This window comes from Hypomesus nipponensis, chromosome 3 (assembly GCF_054491055.1).
Source record: "Hypomesus nipponensis isolate SF chromosome 3, ASM5449105v1, whole genome shotgun sequence".
Taxonomy (NCBI): Eukaryota; Metazoa; Chordata; class Actinopteri; order Osmeriformes; family Osmeridae; genus Hypomesus; species Hypomesus nipponensis.
Window position 1 is genome coordinate 10465123 of NC_140363.1, and position 21240 is coordinate 10486362.

The 21240-nt window shown below is 43.7% G+C and overlaps 4 protein-coding genes, 1 long non-coding RNA gene and 1 pseudogene across 6 annotated transcripts in view; 5 read left to right on the forward strand and 1 right to left on the reverse strand.

Moving 5' to 3' along the window:
- Nucleotides 1-2119: 2119 nt before the first annotated feature.
- Nucleotides 2120-3182, forward strand: LOC146299763 (histone H1 pseudogene; annotated as a pseudogene).
- Nucleotides 3183-3513: 331 nt separating this feature from the next.
- On the forward strand, nt 3514-12506 carry LOC146299764 (uncharacterized). Its single transcript, XR_014731459.1, has 3 exons — nt 3514-4379; nt 4859-4926; nt 12229-12506. It is a non-coding gene; the product is annotated as an uncharacterized LOC146299764 (long non-coding RNA).
- On the forward strand, nt 4969-5790 carry LOC146299765 (histone H2A-like). The gene has a single exon (XM_084675775.1). It carries the CDS (start codon nt 5259-5261, stop codon nt 5643-5645), a length of 387 nt encoding a protein of 128 aa, XP_084531901.1. The 5' UTR covers nt 4969-5258; the 3' UTR covers nt 5646-5790.
- On the forward strand, nt 6572-7618 carry LOC146299766 (histone H3). Its single transcript, XM_084675761.1, has one exon. The coding sequence runs from the start codon at nt 6603-6605 to the stop codon at nt 7011-7013; it is 411 nt and encodes a 136-aa protein (XP_084531887.1). The 5' UTR covers nt 6572-6602; the 3' UTR covers nt 7014-7618.
- On the reverse strand, nt 7983-13758 carry hhipl1 (HHIP-like 1). Its single transcript, XM_084675692.1, has 9 exons — nt 13299-13758; nt 12189-12835; nt 11887-12030; nt 11320-11648; nt 10812-10938; nt 9956-10101; nt 9689-9770; nt 8994-9076; nt 7983-8625 (listed from the first exon to the last, which is right to left on the reverse strand). The coding sequence occupies exons 1-9, from the start codon at nt 13587-13589 to the stop codon at nt 8009-8011; spliced, it is 2466 nt and encodes an 821-aa protein (XP_084531818.1). The 5' UTR covers nt 13590-13758; the 3' UTR covers nt 7983-8008.
- A 1099-nt stretch (nt 13759-14857) lies between these two features.
- The window catches only part of ccdc85ca (coiled-coil domain containing 85C, a), a 34074-nt gene continuing 27691 nt past the window's right edge, over nt 14858-21240 (forward strand). The window contains exons 1-2 of one of the 2 annotated variants that reach the window (XM_084675737.1): nt 14858-14926; nt 15043-15953. In XM_084675737.1, the coding sequence (XP_084531863.1) occupies nt 15248-15953 (706 nt within the window). In that variant the 5' untranslated portion in view covers nt 14858-14926; nt 15043-15247. Of the gene's footprint in view, nt 15954-21240 lie in introns of both variants that reach the window. The other variant, XM_084675731.1, reaches the window with a different exon arrangement.

Genomic DNA, 21240 nt, shown 5'->3' on the forward strand with positions numbered 1-21240 from the left:
TTCAAAAGAAAGTGGGCTCTTTTTTTAAAGGAAAGCTCCACCTACCTAAACTGATTCTGGCTCAATGTCCCTCCCATTGCAACGCCCACACGCAGCGCGGACTGCTTTCCATCAAGTCCGCAAATATGGTATAAGTAAATTGACGTTGCCGACCAACGACACTTCGGAGATCTCAACGTTAGCAATATGTCTGGAAGAGGAAAAGGTGGTAAAGGGTTAGGAAAGGGAGGCGCAAAGCGTCACCGCAAGGTTTTGCGTGATAACATCCAGGGTATAACCAAACCAGCCATCCGGCGTCTTGCTCGCCGCGGCGGAGTGAAGCGTATATCTGGTTTGATATATGAGGAGACTCGTGGTGTCCTCAAAGTGTTTCTGGAGAACGTTATCCGTGATGCCGTAACGTATACCGAACATGCCAAGAGAAAGACTGTGACCGCGATGGATGTCGTTTACGCTCTGAAACGTCAGGGTCGTACTCTATACGGTTTCGGCGGATAAACATTGACACCCTCTCAACTGAAACCCAAGGCTCTTTTAAGAGCCTCCCACATTCCCGTAATCGAGCTTTCCATGTAACCATGTCAGAATTTGCATTAGGAAATGCTTCCACAGACGTCGTTAGCGGCTGAGTTAACGTCTTGAATTCTTAGGCTAGGTTATTTGACCTTTAACCATCCCCTATCCCGATTGCCTAAAATGTTCTCACTGACTTGAGCCCTCGTCCAAGGCAAACTAAAACCATCCTAAAGAGGTAGTGTGCTATCCATCCTGACTCCCCCAGTCCGCTATTAATCGTCACAATATCTCAAGGTGCACTGTTCAGAATCAGGTGCTCAATTCAGAAAAATGCATGAATTCCAGTCGTGCCCAGGGTTGAGTTAAAGCGGTGCACTTGCGTTTTATATTTGTTACATTAAACATTTAGCCTTGCAGACGCTTTTATCCAAAGCGACTTAGAAAGAGCAAAAAGGTGCAGGTAAATCATAAACAATGTGGGAAGCCGAAACATAGCCTACATTGTGAAAAGCAAATAAGAGCCAATGGGTAGAACCAGAAGAGTTAAACAAGTTACAAATAAACGACATGATTCTCGAAATTATCACTGGTTGAACGCCTGAAGTGAACTGATTATATTTCTATTTAATTAGGCTATGCCTTTCAGGATTATTACATTTTAAATAGCATGGGCACCACTCGGCGCCCAATCCAAAAGATAAGGTTAGGGAGTGGTAAAACTTAGTGGTAAAAACAATCAAGCGTTGGTGAGGCATTAAACTGTCCTTGGACGAGACACTTGGCCTATCCGGCACATTTTTGGCTATTAAAGACAACCACATTTAAACAGGTAACAAATGAACACAATAGTCAGACAACAGCAATGTAATCATCAATCTCACCAAGAACATCACTGTGGAAGTGAGATCGATCGAATAAGCCCAGCTAACGTGGAGCCGTTGAGCTCCAAATCTGTTAATCGAATCGTGCGTTGCGATGCAACTCTGATTAATTGTCAAAAGGTGACAACCACAAAGAGTAGCCAAATGATGTTTAATTGTATAAAAATGTTGATACAATTGCGAAAGAGAAAAAACCTAGGCTTATTAGCCTAACTCGACCTTAGCCCCAGTTTCAAGACTGTGTTTTACATCCCACAAAGAAGACCAATTTTAAAGGCACTGGTACTGGATCTGGGTATTCCAACGTTGCTTAACATATCGCCATACAACTTAGCTCACAGGAAAACGTTTGTTGGTCGATAAAGCATGCACTTTTAGACACTTTCGTAGACAAATGGCACAGGAAAAACAATGTGCCCTGCTCCCTCCTTGAGACCAATGGCGATGTTTTGAGCTTGCCACAAAAAAGCTCTTGATAATTCAGGTGTCCACGCGACTCTCTTTTGAACATTGAAAAGGCTACTCGCGTGCCCAATTTTCTTTTGGATCGTAGCTTCAATAAAAATAGGATTTTAAGGCAATTATTCGCAAGGAGAAAACACAAGTGTCAGGGCATTGCAGCAACCGAGCAGCCGACCCGGCAGGGTTGAGTCTACACAGTTCTCATGTCGTGTTTAAGGACAGCCCACTGCCTGTTACCAAGCTACAGTCACAGAGTCAGACGTGTGTGATCAGTGCTTAACGAGAGATAGAGACATGGCAGAAGTCGCTCCAGCCCCCGCTGCAACCGCCGCCCCGGCAAAGGCACCCAAGAAGAAGGCTGCCGCCAAGCCCAAGAAAGCCGGACCCAGCGTCGGTGAACTTATCGTCAAGGCTGTGTCCGCTTCCAAGGAGAGGAGCGGTGTGTCACTAGCTGCTCTGAAAAAAGCTCTGACGGCCGGTGGATACGATGTAGAGAAGAACAATTCACGCGTCAAGATTGCGGTCAAGAGCCTGGTCACAAAGGGTACCTTGGTTCAGACCAAGGGAACCGGCGCCTCTGGGTCTTTCAAGATTAACAAGGCTGCCGAGCCAAAGGCAAAGAAAGCCGCAAAGAAGCCCGCCAGTCCTAAGAAGACAGTCGCAAAGAAGCCTGTTTCAGCCAAGAAGCCCAAGAAGGCCGTTGCAAAGAAGCCTGCTGTCGCAAAGAAGTCTCCCAAGAAGGCTAAGAAGCCCGCGGCAGCCAAGAAGGCGACCAAGAGTCCCAAAAAGGCCAAGAAGCCCGCAACACCCAAGAAGGCAGCAGCTAAGAGCCCTAAGAAGGTGGCTAAGCCCAAGGCAGCCAAGCCCAAAGCTTCAAAGCCTAAAGCGGCCAAGCCTAAGGCAAAGAAGGCGGCCCCCAAGAAGAAGTAAACATTTTCAGTATCATGTACTACAAAAAGGCTCTTTTAAGAGCCACCCACTTGTCCATAAAAGCGCATCACCATTTTGTTTGCAGCACAGTTGACATGTGGCAGGCGCATTGTCTTGAAACAATGTATCGTGGACATCAACTGGTATAACTGATTTACCATAAGACCTGTGCCGATTGTCTACGAGTGTAGGACTAACTCGTGTCTAAATCACAATAGCCTAGCTAGCCTATATGAAGAGATGAGTAACATTCTTGTGGATTATGAGTTACGCATGGCACATTCGGCGTAAACTATAGTAGCCTAATTTTCAATGTCATCCACTAGCCCGTTTGTAAAACGTATTTTAGACATTTAACTGAAATATCTAAAACCATTAAATCTGCGCGCTTTTTTTAGTAGCCTAACGGATTATTATAATTGGCGCCCAAAAAGATGACAGATAGTCGCTCCCTCCCGAGGGTGTGGTGCAAGAGCGTCAAATCCGAAAAGAGATAATGCCTTCTGTCGCTCGTTGTTTGGATCACGCCACACCGGGTTTGTGACCAATCAGTGCAATTGAAAGGAGCGGAGCTCTGCTCCCCCATATGGGGCGGAGCTCCATTAGCTATGGTATCTGTGCAGTCTTTCAAATATCATCGTTAAGCCTACTCTACAGTAAGCAAAGGCATTATCAGTGGAAGAGGCAAAACTGGCGGCAAAGGCGAAAACCAGGTAATCTCGTGCGGGTCTCCAGTTCCCCGTGGGTCGTGTCCAGACTTTTCCGAAAGGGCAATGCCGAGCGAGTTGGCACTGGTGCACTGCTGCCCTGCTCAAGTTCTGCTGAAGTTCTGGAGCTGGCCGTTAACGCAGCCCGTGACAACAAGACTCGTATTATTCATCGTCACCTGCAACTCGCTGTCCGCAAAATGAGGAGCTGAACAAGCTCCTTGGTGGTGTCACCATTTCTCAGTGTGGCGTTTTGCCAAACATCCAGGCTGTGCTTCTTCTCAAGAAGACTGAAAAAGCCATCAATTTGAATTGAAAAACCCATTGTTTCCGATTTCACACAATCCGCAGTTGCTCCCTAACTGTAGTTTAAGCATGGTTCTCCAACATGAACATTTTCCAAGGACCCCCCCATAATCGTAACACCCATTCAGCATACCCTTTGTGCTCTTAAAAGGACACAATCTGCTATTTTATTGGTGCAAATGGTCCCCAGCTGTATATTATAATATATGTTTCACTTTTTAATGATAGAGCACAATTTAACAATATAGTTTATGGCTATGGTTTCGCGGACCTCACTTTGAGAACCACTGGTCTGAAGGACCTGTCATGAACAGTTCAACGTGACGTTGGCAATAGGAAAGCTTTTATTTCAGTGATTACACAATGTATCCTACTTTCGATAACGTATTTTACTTTATAAATACCTGGCAAGAGCGAAAACCTGATCTCAGTTTGGGTAGCCATAATAGTTTCACAAGCCCCGGAGCTTACTGGACACACTTTGCGCGAGCAGCAGATGGCACTAGACTCTTTGACAGGACTGTTCGAGCTGAGATTACTGCACTGTTACTTCTTTCTGAAGGGCCAGGAACTGAAAGTAAGAAAAGAATCGGCTCTACAGAAAGCAACAATGTTGCAAACCAGAAGTTTCATTGTTGCATTTTTGTGGACTGTGCTTTTCAATGGAATTCCTAAATAAGAACTGCAGATGTAGTGACATTGCACTACTGTACCTCACTGTATTTCGCCATCAGGCTCCTGTATGGTCATTGACAGTAATTGATTGTCCTCTTAATAGTTACTACTCACAGTCACTCTCAGCTGCTGGTTGCACTATTGCACTTTTTTATTGGTTAGAATAGGTTATAGGGTTGTAATAGGTTTTATGTGTATTTAGGTTTAGTATAGTGTATTATGTATTGCTATCTGTATATTCAGCAAGTTTCACTTATTTAAGCGTAGAATAGATGTAAATGATGTTCTGTGTTATGTTATGCCAGGTGCTTGTGTTGTCTTGTCTTGAGACATTTCAGTGCCCAGTCTGACCCTGTGTTGTTCTGTGTACCTGCAAAACAGCAGGACAGGAGTAAGACCAACCTACTGGGTGGCGGTGCCATGCAATTTTACACTGCTTGGCGGTCATGGTAATTATCTGCTCCACTTAATAGCCTAAATCACATTTCTTTCAATTCAAACTTCTAACGAGAATGTTACTGATAGTCCTGGACTAAAGTCAGAAACAACGTAGCTAACTGTTGTTGCAATCTACCACAACCTCGACAGAAGGAACAGGGTTTGGGACTGATTGATGTGTAAAAAATCCGACTTCCCAGCTAAAGTTCAGTTGTTCCTTCTGATTGGATAACACCACACCGGGCTCGTGGCCAATGGGTGCTATTCATTGCATACTATATATTCTGTGCTTCGCTCAAAAAGATTACGCTATATCACGTTTTAACAATTTAAGTACTTGAAAATGAGCGGCAGAGGTAAAACCGGAGGGAAAGCCAGGGCAAAGGCAAAGACTAGGTCATCACGTGCCGGTCTTCAGTTTCCAGTGGGTCGAGTCCATAGACTTCTTCGGAAAGGCAACTATGCCCAGCGAGTTGGAGCTGGTGCGCCGGTGTACCTTGCCGCTGTGCTCGAGTACCTGACTGCTGAAATCCTGGAGTTGGCCGGCAACGCAGCCCGTGACAACAAGAAGACTCGTATCATTCCTCGTCACTTGCAACTCGCTGTCCGCAATGACGAGGAGTTAAACAAACTCCTTGGTGGCGTCACCATCGCTCAGGGTGGCGTTCTGCCCAACATCCAGGCTGTACTTCTTCCCAAGAAAACCGAAAAGGCCGCCAAAGGAAAGTAATTGTGTTGTGTAGAATTCCAAGTGTATCACCCACCCCAACCCAAAGGCTCTTTTCAGAGCCACCCACAACAATCTCAAAACTGCTTTCTTCCATCCTGTGCAATAATGTCTTCTTGATTATTGAAATAAATAAACTAAAAATGTTGTCAGACTACAATATAGACGATTCTCAAGTAGAAATACCTGTTTGAGTGAATTCGAACTGCACTTGATTTGGCTAGACTTGAACCAACATGATCAAATATTAGTCTGCCGGTTAGAGAAATGATTTGATATAAAGAGCGTCGATCCAATCTAGAACTGTAAAGTCGTTTTAAATACAAAGTTTGAATTCTTGAAGCAATCAAACGAACTCAATGTTACATAGACAAAGGACTTTTGATAGTGTAGAGATTAAACACAACTCTAGAATTAGGACAATCACAGCCGTAGGCTACCTTCTACGGTCCATAAACCTTATGTTGAACATACATGTGCCTTATGGTAGCCTCCTTTAGGACTAAAATGTTATTTTATTTGTTGTGCACTGGTAGTAGGCTAGGCTGCAGCAAATGGGAATGCTCTTGTAGAACGTCACACATTGTCATTATGTCAAGTATACATTCTTTATTCTGTCTTTGTTTCAATCTGTTGCGCGATCAATTAGGCCTATTAGGGTTCAATAAACAGTAAAATCAGCTTTGTCTAAAAATTGAGCGGGCTTATGCGCATCAATAACAAAGTAAATGAGGTGCGCTTGGAAGGAGGCTGGGGCGGGGTCTTGGGTTCAAATTTTAGGCGGGCAAAAGTTACTCGATTTCTGCGACCAATGGTCATCAGAGGAGGCACCGACAGCCTACCAATGAATTTGCTGAGAGAGGCCGTCGAATCAGCGCACGATGGGACCCAACATGGGTTATATAAACTTCTCGAGTAAGACATCTACACTAACTCAACTCGCTGAGAAGACGTTATACCATGGCCAGAACAAAGCAGACAGCGCGTAAATCCACCGGTGGCAAAGCCCCCAGGAAGCAGCTTGCCACAAAGGCTGCTCGTAAGAGCGCCCCAGCCACCGGCGGAGTGAAGAAGCCCCATCGCTACAGGCCCGGAACCGTGGCCCTGAGAGAGATCCGTCGTTATCAGAAGTCTACTGAACTGCTTATCCGCAAGCTGCCGTTCCAGCGCCTGGTTAGAGAAATCGCTCAGGACTTTAAGACTGATCTTCGTTTCCAGAGTTCTGCTGTGATGGCACTTCAGGAGGCCAGTGAGGCCTACCTGGTCGGTCTGTTCGAGGACACCAACTTGTGCGCCATCCACGCTAAGAGGGTGACCATCATGCCCAAGGATATTCAGCTGGCCCGTCGCATTCGAGGGGAGCGTGCTTAAGCATTACACAACCGTCCCATGATATAAATGAACCAAAGGCTCTTTTAAGAGCCACCTACATTAACGTCGAAAGGCAATATTTTCCATGTTACAAGCGTTTAGAAGGTAACTAATTGAAACTTTACTTGCGACCAGAGTTGTGTATTTTCAGCATTTTTATTTGGACTAGCTACGTCTTGTACCTCCTGGAAAAAGCAGCATCAATTTAAGTAACCAGTTTTGGGTTCAGTCTCTGCAGTCGGTAACTTTTACAAAACCAATTGTGTCACACAAATCGTGGAAACCTGATACATAATTGCTGAATTTCTGTGGTGCTATGTAGAATGCCCTCACCTGGCGTTCTGTGTTCACTACAGCACACTGGTAATTTCTCTTTTCTACAGGAAGACTAATGTTTGATTTTTTTGGGGGTGGGTGACCATGATAAGCCTTGTAGAAGAGCCTGGTTCAGATTGCTTTATTCCGCATAATCTCTTCTCGAGAACTGGCAACTGGTCTAAAATTCAAGGAACCCATTTAAACTAAAAACATGAAAGAATGTTCCCCTAAATATCTGCTATGACTTGATGTGGGATGCTGATACAGGATGTTAAAAAGATCATTTGCTTTACAATCTAAAGGCCCTTTAGTCCCCATATAAAGGTTTCAAACACTGTGTCTCAGTCCTTGTATGGTACTGAAAACCACCTGTAAGAAGGGCTGAGAACCAGTTGCAGAATATCATTTATTTCAGTGTGATCATCACATTCGGTAAAATTACCTGCATTTCCAAAGACATTAATTCACTGGGTCTAGGTCTATCTTCAGTATGTTCCATGTTACACTATGATGAGACTACTGAAGACTAATGACAAAATGCAAATGTCACTTTGTTGAGGTAGGCAACAGTGCCTCCACAACAATTGGTCAAAGTTAAAATGATCCTTGGTTTTAGTTGTCAAATGCAATAAGGAAACAGAAATCAACAAATTATTGGGTAGAAATTTTGTAAGGTTTTATACAACATAGTCTGAGTTACTGCAAATTACCCCAGCGTCCTCATTGTGGGCACAGTTATGCACACCAACGCCTGAGTGCTTGCAGTCTAAAAGACTCGCTTCACTGCCCTCGCACTGCACGTCATCCAGAAGAATCCGCAGATCCTTCCCTTCGCCAAATTCAGAGTGCTTGGCAGCCTTCAGCGTGTACCGGAAGCCCAGCTGCCGACACACCACTGCCGCGCTCTTGGTGTTCCACAAGTCGTCACACACCGTCCCCCACTCCCCGTCAGCAAAGATCTCCACCCTCCCGTGATCTACACGCTCCGCCCTGTCTACTGCCAGCCTCACTGCACCGTTCTGGGGCAACTCCATGAGTTTGGGAGGCCTATCAGTCCTGTGTTTGCCCTTCCTCCCACGGCCTCTCCGTCCTGACTGCCTGGGCGGTTTGGTCGTGGTCGTGGTCGTGGGGGTTGTGGTTGTGTGGAACTCGGTATTTTCCTCTTCCAGGAGGTCCATGATGTCTTGGAGCCAGTCTGGATTGACCCCCATGTCTGTATCTGTTTGGTACGGTCCTTCAGGGGGTTCGTTTCTGTGCTGCACCTTGGACTTCTTGGTGTGAATGTGAATTAAAGCTGCATCATTAAGAAAGACAAAAATGTATGTTAGTGACTTGGTTTGGGTATTGCGTTCTTACGTTCAAACATTTCTAGAGACGGCAGATAGAGTGTGGCTTGTCTGGGTTGTTATATGTTTTAGATCTATTACTTATATCACTTGTATTATTGTTTTTGTTGATTTTATGTAAAGCACCTTGAGCTGCAATTCTTGTATGAAATGTGCTCTATAAATAAAGTCTTACTTACTTACTTCATACATCACCATGTAAAATCTATGAACTCAATATTCCCAGTGTAACTGATATTCAGGAGCAAATGGATTAAATACATTACAATCACAGCAGACAGACTGTGAGATGTTATGACATAGCCAGCCCACTCACTTCCCTTTGGCTTTAACTGGATGAGCTTGCTTTTCACTCTGACAGGAAGGGGGTCATAGTGACATTGTCCTGGTGCTGCCCGTCTGAAAAAGCAAGAATGAAAACATCATCTCCTCAGTGTTGGAATAAGAAGGGCATACATTTCTGGAAGTATCATTTTTTAAATATTTTAAGATGATTTTTGAAGATGGAGCTCGCTGTATGAGTCACATTTTGCTCCCCTTTAACAAACATAGCTGAGGTGGAGAATAATTAGAATCAGCTTGATGGATGAGAAACAAATAACTTGACATAGTTGCATACAGCTGAAGCCAACATCTCGAGACTGAGAGAGACCGAGAGGGGAATGAAGAGGAGAGGAACAGAAGACAGGGGCAGCCAGCCAAGACCTGTCTGGACTGATGTCAGGGAACAAGAGATGTAAATGACAGGGCTTTCGCACTGCTGCCAACATTCTATTTTCACTAGAGCGAGAGCGAGAGAGAGAGTGAAGGAGACCTCCATGAATGGGTAAACAGATCCCGACTGCATTCATCAGCAGTAACGTTGTGGGAAAACCCTGCAAATCGAATCAGGAACTGCTGTCAACTGCTACTATATATATATATATATATATATATATATATATATATATATATATATATATATATATATATATATATTAACAAAAGCCATAAACATAATTGGTGGCTCACCTTGAGGGATCCACTAGTTTATAAACAACCCCAGAGGGAGATGTGGCACTGGGGTTCTCAGTGGACATGAAGTAAAGCTCCCCTGATCACAAGGACAATATATGCTAGATCAATCAGTAAACTTTCTACATTCATCAAAAGGAAAACAAGACCAATCGATCAATGCCATGTAGCCTAATGACAAATTGTCTTGTTTGTGAGTGTGCGTTTCTGTACATTTGTGTGTGCATGCGTACGTGCACAGGCCTGTGAGTGTGATGTCCCTACCAGCCTCGTCCTCAGCAAAGGAGATAATGTACTGGTGATAATTGTCAATGAGTCCAGGAAAGGCGCAGGTCATGCCTACACCCATGCATATCTCCTGGTAGTCCCACTTCCCTGTGTTTCTGTTCTCCTGCAGGCTCATCATGCGCCTAACAAAGAGACAGACTTTGTTAACAAAGACACAGACTATGTTAACTATTATATGACAACATAGAAATACCGTTACAAGGTATTTACAGAGGAACTGCTTTATAAAAATGTTGTGGTACAAGTTATGACATTAGATAAATATGCCTATCTATGCATTATGTTGCTTGTATCATTAATAAACTGTCATTATGCTGTTTGCTAAAGCTTGCTTATGCCTGCATAGCCATAAGTTAGTTATTTGTAAGATGTGACTAGGATAAGTCTGTGACACAAGATTGTAGGTCACAATGTTACTCAAGTGTGTATAATGCCATGTGAAAATGAGATGAAAATAGGAGGAACGTCAAGGCCATGTCTAGGAGCCTCATCTAAAGACTAAACAAAAGCTATCTAGCACCATGAATGTGGTGTCTTCATTCTGTGCTTGCAAAGCTTTGTTGATTGTCACCCCACTCCCATATTGAGATACTATTTAACTGCCCTTCATTCCTGTATTCTTTATCCAGTCTTTGTCTTGAACTTGTATTTGGCAATTTACTTCATTGACTTGGTACCTTCACAGCAACGGGGTACAATAATAGACCTCTTCACTACCACAACTTATTTCCTCTGTCAGACTAAAAATACATAATATGTCGGGACAATCAGACTATAACAACAGAGCAAAGGGGTTTACACTAAATGAAAATGAAGTAGGGTGTCACCTTACCCACTCATAAAGTCTCCAAAGATGTACATGCCATTAAGGTTGGGGTATTCACAACCTCGGTAGACATAACCTCCAGTCACCGACTTGCCCATCTTGTGAGAGTATGCATAAATAGGTAGAACGTCATCTGGAATTAATTTGAGAGGGATTCTCATTTTGGGGACAAGGAAATACTTACATACAGTAGGGTATTAATGACCTATTAATGAGCCCTAACATCGATGATGGTACCAGTCAGTGTTTGACGTCTGTTCTGATCATCTGATCTAACACTAGTGTTCCTTCTCTGTTCTCTCTACGTACTGCGAGAAACAGTTACATGGAGTATTTTTTCCTCTATTCCAAACACTCGAAGACCAAACACATTGTTAAGATTGTTTCTTTCACTGTTTTGTGAAGCAGAGCACTAGATCAACTGTATACACTTTGACACAACCTCTCTGAAGCAGGAAACCAAGTCACAACAGAACCACCTGTCTGACCGGTGGCTGGCTCCAGGATTGCCCACCTAGCGAGCTGTTGCTGCATAGTTTCATGTCATAACAGGAGAAGCCCTCCTTGGCCCTCCAGCCGTAGTTCCGACCCTTCTCGATGATGTCGATCTCCTCGTACTTGTTCTGGCCTACGTCGCCGCAGAAGATCCGCCCCTTGCCGTCCTTCGTCAGAGGGTCCCCGCGGTCCACGGAGCAGCGCCACATGTTCCTCACCCCGTAGGCATACACCTCGGGGCGCGCCCCTCGCTCCCGCGCAAATGGGTTGTCAGGCGGGATCTTGTACAAAGGTCCCCTGTCATTGTCATCCACGTCGATACGGAGGACTTTGCCTAACAGAGCTGACCTAAAGCAGACAACAGAGGGCGGGTCAGTGGTTATGTCACTGTTAGTAGGTAACTTTGAGTACCTAAATAAATAACAGCTTACTTAATCAGTGACAGATGTTTCCCGATATATATTATGTTACTTTCTGTTACTACAATTACAGTTACAATACAAATGCATTGTATTATTATGACTCAATATCAGACAGTCAAAACCAAAATAAATCAATGTGCTCTGTGACAAGATAATAATACTACTTGTTTTGGGCATTCCCATATGTTCCAAAGGGATCTCCTGCCATGCCCCCATCCCCAGTGAAGATGTACAGGTAGCCGTCGTCTGCAAACAGCAGCTGTCCTCCGTTGTGGTTGGATGCAGGCTCATCGATCTCAAGGATAATCCTAGGAAGGAATTATAGATGGCCGTAGAAGGCAGCAAGGTTTAGCCATAATGTAAACATTTCATGTGTTTGTGGTCTGTGTGTGCGTGTGTTTGTGTGTGTGTTTGCATGTGTTTGCTTATATGTGCCTTCACAGGCCCAGCATCAGTTGGATTCCACCTCTCAGATCCATGATCCACTACGTTCATGTCTCCTGCAGATATCCGAAACTCGCTGATCCGTATCCTCTCATCGAAGCCGATCTCCACAGAGTAATATACGTATAGCTTCCCATTGTACTTGTAGTTGGGGTGAAAGGTCAACCCAAGAAACCCTCTCTCATCCCCTTCCCACGGCGAGGTCAACACTGCCTTGGTGATGTTCAGGAATGGCTTCTCCAGTTTGGACCGGTCCGGCAGATAAGTCCACACCAAGCCCACCTGCTCAGCCACAAAAAAACGGTGTGTTCCGTCGTTAGCGTGCACCATGGCTAAAGGGTTACGTAGCCCGTTGGCTACCTCTTCCAAACACAGCTGCAGGCAGCCTGCTGAGTCTGACCGAACCCTGCCTAGGTTCTGGGTCAACTGTTCGTTGCTGAGCAGGTGTGGGTAGCAGTAATCTGGGTCCACCAGCTCTAGATACTGACAGAAGCGGGTCTGGTCTGTTTGTAACTCCACCAGATGCGGGTCATCTGAGAGCAAGGGGACTGTAGTTCTGCATCTCTGCCAGAACTGAGAGCAGTAGTCGGGGCAGAGACCGGGGATGGTTCTGGTTGGAGTGCTTGGGTCCTCTGCATCAAAAAGGTGAGCTGCAAATGGAGAGCATTCCTGTTGAGGTGGAATGAAAAGGGGAGTCAGGGCGAAGAAGAAAGGAGGGAGTTGCAGAAGAGAAAGTGAGGGGTCAAGGGGAAGGAAGAAAGTAACAGGAAAAGTGAGTGAGGGACCACCTCTTTCATAGCTGGCTGCCACTTGAAGACATTGACTTGGTGGTTTTGTGCACGTAGACTATGCTACATCTGGCCAGAATTACTACCATTTGCGTGTTTAACCGTAATCTTGAATTTCACATCGTAACGGATATACCTACACATTCCTCAACTATTTACAGCAGCCAGACCATGAGCTTAATTCGTTATAGTGCCTTGCATTCTTAATTATTTTAGACATAAATAACATATTCTAAACACGTAATGTGAACCGTATTCGCAGGCTATTTGAACATGCTGGTACTTAGGTTGACACAACCCATGCTAAACCGACCTTTACCCAATTGGCTGTCATTCATGCTTACCTGGCAGAGAAGGTCCTGAACGTATCCTGCGCATTTGGAATATCCATCATAGTCAAATCTGTCCATAATTTTATAGAATCTGTCCATCAACTGTTGGTCTTTCGCATAGTCACAACAGCCGAAGTACTTGTACATGGAGCAAAACTGGAGCTCTTGTTGGGGTCGAAATGGGGGTTTGAAATCCAAACACTGAGGGTGTAAAATCACAGGTGCGACGCATAATCCAAACAAAAATAATCGAATGGAAGGCGAAAGCCATACACGACCGCGAACATCACAATAATGGCACATGTTGAAGTTATTTAGGATACAATGCACCACGAGAACAGAAGTTATGCAAACCAGAAGAAAAAAAAACACTCCCGTCTCGACTGTCCTCTGAAGCACTGTGTGAACTTTGTCCACACTTTAATTGTCAACTTTGGTCTGGGTTCGTTTACTTTGCTATTCAGAAGGACAACAATTTACTGACGTAGTTTTTCTCAATAACCAACCCGTAGGCTATGTCCTTAGTTCTTCGTCCTTACCATTTTGAGAATCGAATTGGTTGTCAGCACAGACGTTGCCTACATCTAATTTCTCTCAAAGACACACACAGAAAACAAATATGGGTTATAATAGCAGTCTGGATTATATTCCACATGTAGACCACCAGAACAAACAAAATAGGCTAGGCCTAGGTAAAAATGAATGTAGAATAGGTAACCTTCGTAGTGGCATAGAAAATGCATCAGAGACACATTTCTAGTCAATTCAGACACATTTAAGAATATTGGGAGAGTTGTTAACTATGAATTCTTGCTGAATAAAGTAAAATGCCACCGTGGTTTTGCGGCGAAGCCTGGACAATTTCACACTTAATTACATTTAAATGTATAGCCCATAAACAATTCAAAGTGTGACTTTCATAATCTCTATGCATTTGAAATGCATTTTGGAGTAAACATGGTACTAAAAAACTAGTGTAGCCTAGTTTTGCACATTCCGTAACATGCAGGAAATGGTTTCAATATGAGTTGTTGCATTTGGCCTCTAGATGGCAACGTTTACCTGCCACATTGTACATGCTTATTATTTCCTAATCCATGTCACACTACTTGGATATCAGGCATTCACCAACATGAATTTGAAACATGATAATATTTATAATATCCCCGTTTAAATTCATAACACCTTAATGCCGTTATCTACAATGACATTTTTGCACATATATTTACTTAACCCTGTGAGAGAAGGCAAAAGCTGTTTGGTCCTCCATAAAAGCAACTCATAAACCAGTCTCATTATGATCATGTAGGCTGTAAACAAAAGGGGCATGCTATATTGACAAATCTTGCAAAATAATTGTTAGCCTTTAGCCTCCATTTTGGGGGACTGTTAAATATGCACCAAAATAAATGCCATGGGTTATGTAGGATATAACCTACTCAAAGTCTTTCTTGTGTGAGAAACGATTCCCTGCCTGTTTGAATGTTGCCTGGGATGTGAGCGCAAGCGCTGACATCACGGGCTCGCGCTGCGCCTCTACCTCCTATTGAGGATCAGGCTTTGACTGGTCGTGGAGGGAGATCCGTCTTCCGTCACTCGGTGAGTCCAGGGTCCGAGGGGTTGTGCTCCGTGTTTCACTGGTATGTAAAGCGTGTTCGCCGTATCTACTAACAACACTTTTAAAAGTGAAGTAGGCCTACGTAAAACCTGAACGAAAATAAATCTCGGATTTTGTTTTCTTTTTTTTCTTCTCCAGTTTTATACCGGTTATTAGGCTACAGTAACTGGAGGTCAGCTGCGTGCCTGTCGATTTGGGTCACCTGCTCGGCTCGCTGTAGCATCTTCCACGGTGCTGAATTTAGATACATTTTGATTTGACAATGGATTCAACTTCAATGTCGTGCCTCGGTTAGACGATTAAAAGACACAGGCTACTCCAACAACCGGTGGGATAACGAAATATGGCCAAACATTGTTCTGAGGGACCGCGGGATGATTTGAGCAAGCTCTCTGACGAGGACCTGTCAAGGTTGAGCAAGGATGAGCTTGTTAGAAGGCTGCGGAAAGCGGATAACGAGAAAATGAATTTAATGGTGGAACACGGGAACATGATGAAAGACGTGAACCGGAGACTACAAGTTCACCTCCACGAGATTCGGAGCCTTAAAGAGGTCAATCAGAAACTGCAGGACGACAACCACGAGCTCCGGGAACTGTGCTGTTTCTTGGACGATGACCGACAGAAAGGAAAGAAGCTTTCCCGGGAGTGGCAGCGCTTTGGCCGCTACACTGCAAGCGTCATGTGGAAAGATGTTGGGGTGTATCAGCAAAAGCTCAAGGAACTGGAAATCAACCAAGATTCGGTTATGAGAGAAAACACGGAGCTAAAGGAAATAATTCTTATGCTTGACGAGGAGAGAAACGGGGCCGGCTCAAGGAGCTCCATAGACAGCCAGTCCAGCCTTACCAACCTAAACGGGGGTTCGGCCACTGTGCGCGACGTTGGGGATGGGAGTAGCACGTCGAGCGCCGGGAGCGCTGGTAGCCCTGACCACCACCACAACCACATACATAAACCCGCAGAGAGCAAGATAGCAGCCCTTCGAAGGTCGATGGACGACCTTTCAGGCACTCATCTCCACAGAAGCATCCCCAATGGACTGAACGGTGAGTTTTGTGCAACTGGCAGTGATGAGTTCATGATACTGGAAGGTCTCCGTTGAATTGTAACAGAGCATGTGTAAGAATAAAACAAGACGTCATCAGCCAGGCTTTATTCGGAATTTCAGTCCATCTACAGTAGACTATATAGGCTTGCAACATCCATTATTTGGGTTAACAGATGTCAGTCAGCCCTATATCTTCCATCAAAGACTTTTTAGTGACATCACCAGAATTAATCATGGCTCGATTGCAAAGCTAGATTAAGACACGTCCTGGTTATGATCGTTTGACCTCTGACAGATCCAGGGGTCAGATAAGGACATCTCCCAGCCTACTTAAAAATAAATAAACTTGAAAGCCTTTATTCACTTAATTGAGAAAGATGAGGGAGATGTGGGTTATATGCATGTATACAGCCATGTTTAACCTATCAGTTACACTTGAGATTCAATTAAACCTCCAAATACTTGACATCTAATATTAGAACCAAGAGTGATTGCTTTTTCCAACCAACCTCGTCCTCAATATGAATCATAGCCTATTGTCTTCAGGAGTTACCGACATGTTGAGAAACACATTCCTAATGAAATTGTGGACATTCAAAGCTGGATGAAGTTTACAAAAGTGGCAGTTCAGGTAGAAAATGGTACACTCTGTAACCCAAGCTCATCTAATCTTTATGACCACCGTCAAAGAGAGGATATGACAGTGTGCATTACATGGACCTTGGATTCAACACGAGTGAGAGGAACCTTCTTGTTAGGATGGTGTCCTACTCTTTACTGTAAAGTTGAGCTAGTGCCATTTGAATAACGTGAATAGTTTCAAGTTTACTTGCCCCTCATAAATAAGTACAGGTCTTATATTGCCTGTAGTTCTATATTCCATTGTGACCTTTGGAAAGTGAGGTAATCTATAGTCAGATATAATGGGTTGAGTAGTACTAGTACACATACACACAAACCATGCCTCAAAGGTAAAGAGGTAGGAATGTGTGTTCGCCAGGCACGAGGGAGTGTTTGTTCTGCGGTGTGTTGAGAAACCATTAAGAACATGGTGTGAAATGTCCGCACACAGCAGCACTCCTCATCTGGGTAGCTGGACACACGGGCGCTAAGGCTGAAGCTGTGTGTGCATGTGTAGACACTCATTCACTTTTAGGTGTTGGATAGGTACCTGGAAGTAGACTGTGTGGTCTCCTAAGGGCTCTTTCTTGTTATATATCACATGGTTTGATGCGGCTGCAGCATTCTCTCAGATGTATGCATCACATCGCAGCCAACACCCCTTTCAATCGTCACACTTGGAGTTGCGAAACAACTTATCTGCTCGGCTGATATGTCCGGTCCTTAAGGAAGGGATGGTGTTTGCTTACACGGTGGCAGTATAAGATGGCAACTGTCGCCCGGCCTTGCCTGACCAGATGGCCTAGCTCTAATGACCTCAGCTGGTTGCTGGTGAAGTCAGTCCTAATGAGGATTTAGCACCCTCGCAGTGCCAGAGGGATGCTAAGTAGTGTCAGCAAGTCACCTCATTCAGAACGCAGAACGAGGTAACATAGACAGGAGTGTGGCTGTCTGTCGGGCAGCACGTGCTGTGAGACAGCAACAAGCTACAGTCGTTCATTGTTTGGCACAATCTTTTGTGCGGTTGCATTTTTTATTCCAGATCTGTAATTGTGGCGAATAGTGTTTGGAAGTTGTATAGACAGAACTTGTGCAGTTGTTTTAGGGAAGTTCAAGTCAAACTTGATAGGATAGCAGTGACATGCCTGTAGTACTTGTTCACAGGACAGAACTTACAGACTCAGCATGGTTTTGTGACCTGCTTAAATAAGAGTTAGTCTGCCAGTTTACTACCTTCTTAGGAAAGCCTTACTTATTATTCACTTACTATTCCCCCTTTCTCCACAAAACGACCAGACCCCTTCTCCCTCACACAAGGTCTCAACAACTGATAAAGCTAGTTGAGTAACACCATGGAAGGAAAGCTTGATGAAACACTGTCAGTTACAGTATATCCATTTTCTAAACAACAGGACAACCCTGTGACGGTGGTCTATAATGTGTGCCTCTTTTGTCTGTACAGCTGAGGCCAATCAATGTGTGAAATGTGCAATGTCAGATAGCTGACTGGTTGGTGGTCCCGGGTTACAAAGCACATTGTTTAGACCTTCCACAGCCTGTGATTGGGGGTTAATACACTGCAGGGCAAACAATATTGATTGTGCACTTTTGTGTGCAAACTAATCTGGCCCACTTTTTGTATACATTTTGTGCTTCAATGTTTTTTCTGAGAGTTTAAATATGTTTTGTTATGGTTTTATAGGTAGCTAAAGGTCTACCATGTTCCACTTTTGTTTAATCTTTTTTTTTGTTGCCTGTTACTCACTCATTATTATTATAATGCTTTTCCAACCCTTTTTAAAGAGGATCTGTGTTTTTAAGGGTTAATCTCACACACACACACACACACGCTGTGAGAAGAATTGACAGACTGAAATGTTCAATCTTCTACTCCATCTTCGTCTTAATTTCACTCTTTTATTAACACCGGTGTTTCATAATTTTACACAGAGATTTAAAAGACACGGTGGGAGGGGCCTGTCACAGAGTTAAGAGTGATGGCCTGTTTATTGGTTACCTTTGCTCTCAGGTTTATTAAATCAACCAATCGTACCTGTGGAATGAGGTGCCACTGTGTGGCTGACACTCTTACCCAGGGTTTAAATGTACTATGCAGGGGGTAAACAGTATATGCATGGTGTTTGTCAGGGGTGCACTTTACCCCTTCTTATTTATGTGCTGGAATGTTTCTACGTGCAAGAGGCCACTTGTTGAGATTGATGCAACTGTAAATTTCCTGGATTAATTTCAGCACCCCAGAAGGAGAGGTTGGGTCTTCTGTCACTGTTCTCCATGTGTGATATACTGTACACCCTGTTCTATTCTAAAAGGTGGCTTCCGTGTGCAAGAAAAATAGAGCATAGAGAGAGGAAGAAAGAAAGAGAGAGCAGACTGAGTGTAACCTGTGACTGAGTAAGACATGTACAGTGTGAATGATCATATCCAATGTGGCAAGCACTTCCATGTTAGTCTGTGCTTCTACGAGAACAATTGTTTTTCTTTCCAACAAATACGTTTTTATGATTATTGCCCTAAACCTCGGACCCACTTCCCTCACCTTTTCCTCCGTTTTCCTGGGGTGTTAGGCTTCATATTTTATCTTTATGATGTTTGTACTTTTTCTTGAGGAGTCTATTTAAAAAAAAAAGATATCCAGTACTTTTTAGATTTTATTTATTAAATTGTTCAGTGAGAAAGGGGTGTTAGATAAGCAAATAGTAACTAGATTTTTCCTCCTTCCTGCAGTACATCACACCACTTCTAAGCAATTAGATAGTTTACTGTGCAGTGATAGCTCGTATCTTGTTTAAAGAGAAGGGGGATTGAGGGGCATTGTTGACTTTGGCAACCGGCCAGGCAGTGGTCATGATGATGAGGCTACGTAACGTTGTATTACATCTCATGTAATAAATTAGTTTAAAGTAATATGTCTGCAGAATTAACATATATATATATATATATATATATATATATATAAACCTTTTATGCATTATTAAGCTGTTTAAATAATTTGTGACCATATAAATAAATCATGGAATAAATTGCAACCTGAATTTTTATCCTGCAAAATATAGTAAGATAAAAGGTAAAAATGACCAACTGCAAAGTATTTGTAAAATGTACTCTTTGCTACCTTAGCCTTTCACATGTAGATGTGTTACCCTAGCAAGGCTATTGGTGGAAGGCTGATGACAGTGTTTGATCAGCCAGTGTAGTTCTTCATGGGTTTTGGGGTTGGACTTCTCTGGAACCCTTTTGTTCCCTGTGTGCTTCTCCAGTCCTTGTGTCCTGCTTCCCAGCTGCCCCCCCCCCCCCCCCCAAACGTTTTATCAATGGAGTCTCTCTTTCCTTCACTCACTCATTTACTCTCCCCCCCTGCTTGCTTCCTTTCTCCACTATCACACTCAACACTCTCCCCTTTTTATCTCGCACACTCTCTCTGACAGTACACGGTATCTCTCAACCTCTATTTCACTCTCTTTTTCCCATACTTGTTCTAACTTGATCCCCCATCCCCCATGCACTTTCTCCCCTCTCCTCCATCCGTTTTGGTTCCCACAGTGTGATTCCTGCCGAGAGTGAGTGAGGGGGAATGAGAGCACACCGGAGGACAAAAGGTCTGAAAGGGGCTTGGCTTTGACAGACTGTATGTATAGCTATGTGTATGGCTTTGTGTGTGTGTGTGTGTGTGTGCAAGGGTGTCGTAGTCCCCTTTCAGTATACCCATGATACACCCACAACACATGCCACTAACCACCCTAAACCCTAATCAACCCTGTTGATTCAGAATGAAGTGAGACAGCAATGCTTGGGCTCAGGAACTTGGTCTCCTAATTGGATCTTTGCATGTTGTTGTTTGCATGTTGGATCTCCTCTGGCTTTCTGAGTCAGGTTACTACTCTGCATCCCGGGGGCAGGGGACAGCATGAGGCTAGCCAGTGGAGAATCCTCAGAGGCTAAACTGAGGCCATTCACAACAAACTGCTGTCAGTATCAATAGAGAAGCCATGCAGAATGATGTTGTCAAATAGATATATTGCCTATTTCCACATTTACAGTAATAGCAAGCCCATGATCTGAATGACATTGTATTATGTTTTATTCATTTAGCTTTTATCAAAGCAACACACAATATTGTGGTGCTTACTGTAGAAAATATAGAAGAAGATCAAGGATCAGAAGTGCACAGTTCTGTAATTACCATAACATAATTATGATTTACTATAGAATAAACCAAAACATGTTAATGTAATTGCATTTATATTGTTACAACTTTGGAGTATGTGGCTGAAAACCAATTGGATATTGTGTCTTGTGTCACACACGTGCTCTTGGCCTGAGATAACAGTTACTTGTGTCAGATGGTGCAGAGTTTGAATTTGAATCCACCGGTATGTTCGTGTTTGCATAGCTGACATACCCTGAATCCCTGAACTCAGTCGGTCTGTCCTGGTATGTGACAGTTTGAAGTACCACACCTGAGTGCTGGCCGCCTAAAATTTCAAAAGTTCAAATCTTGTCACATCCTTTGCACACAACACTGGTTAACAGTTGTCAGAAGTGTGTGTGAACTTTTTCTTGCTTAAATTAGATCAAAATCCGATGAAATGGAATGAAAGGATGTGTTGAACTTTCAATATAGACCAGCTATTCAAACATCACGA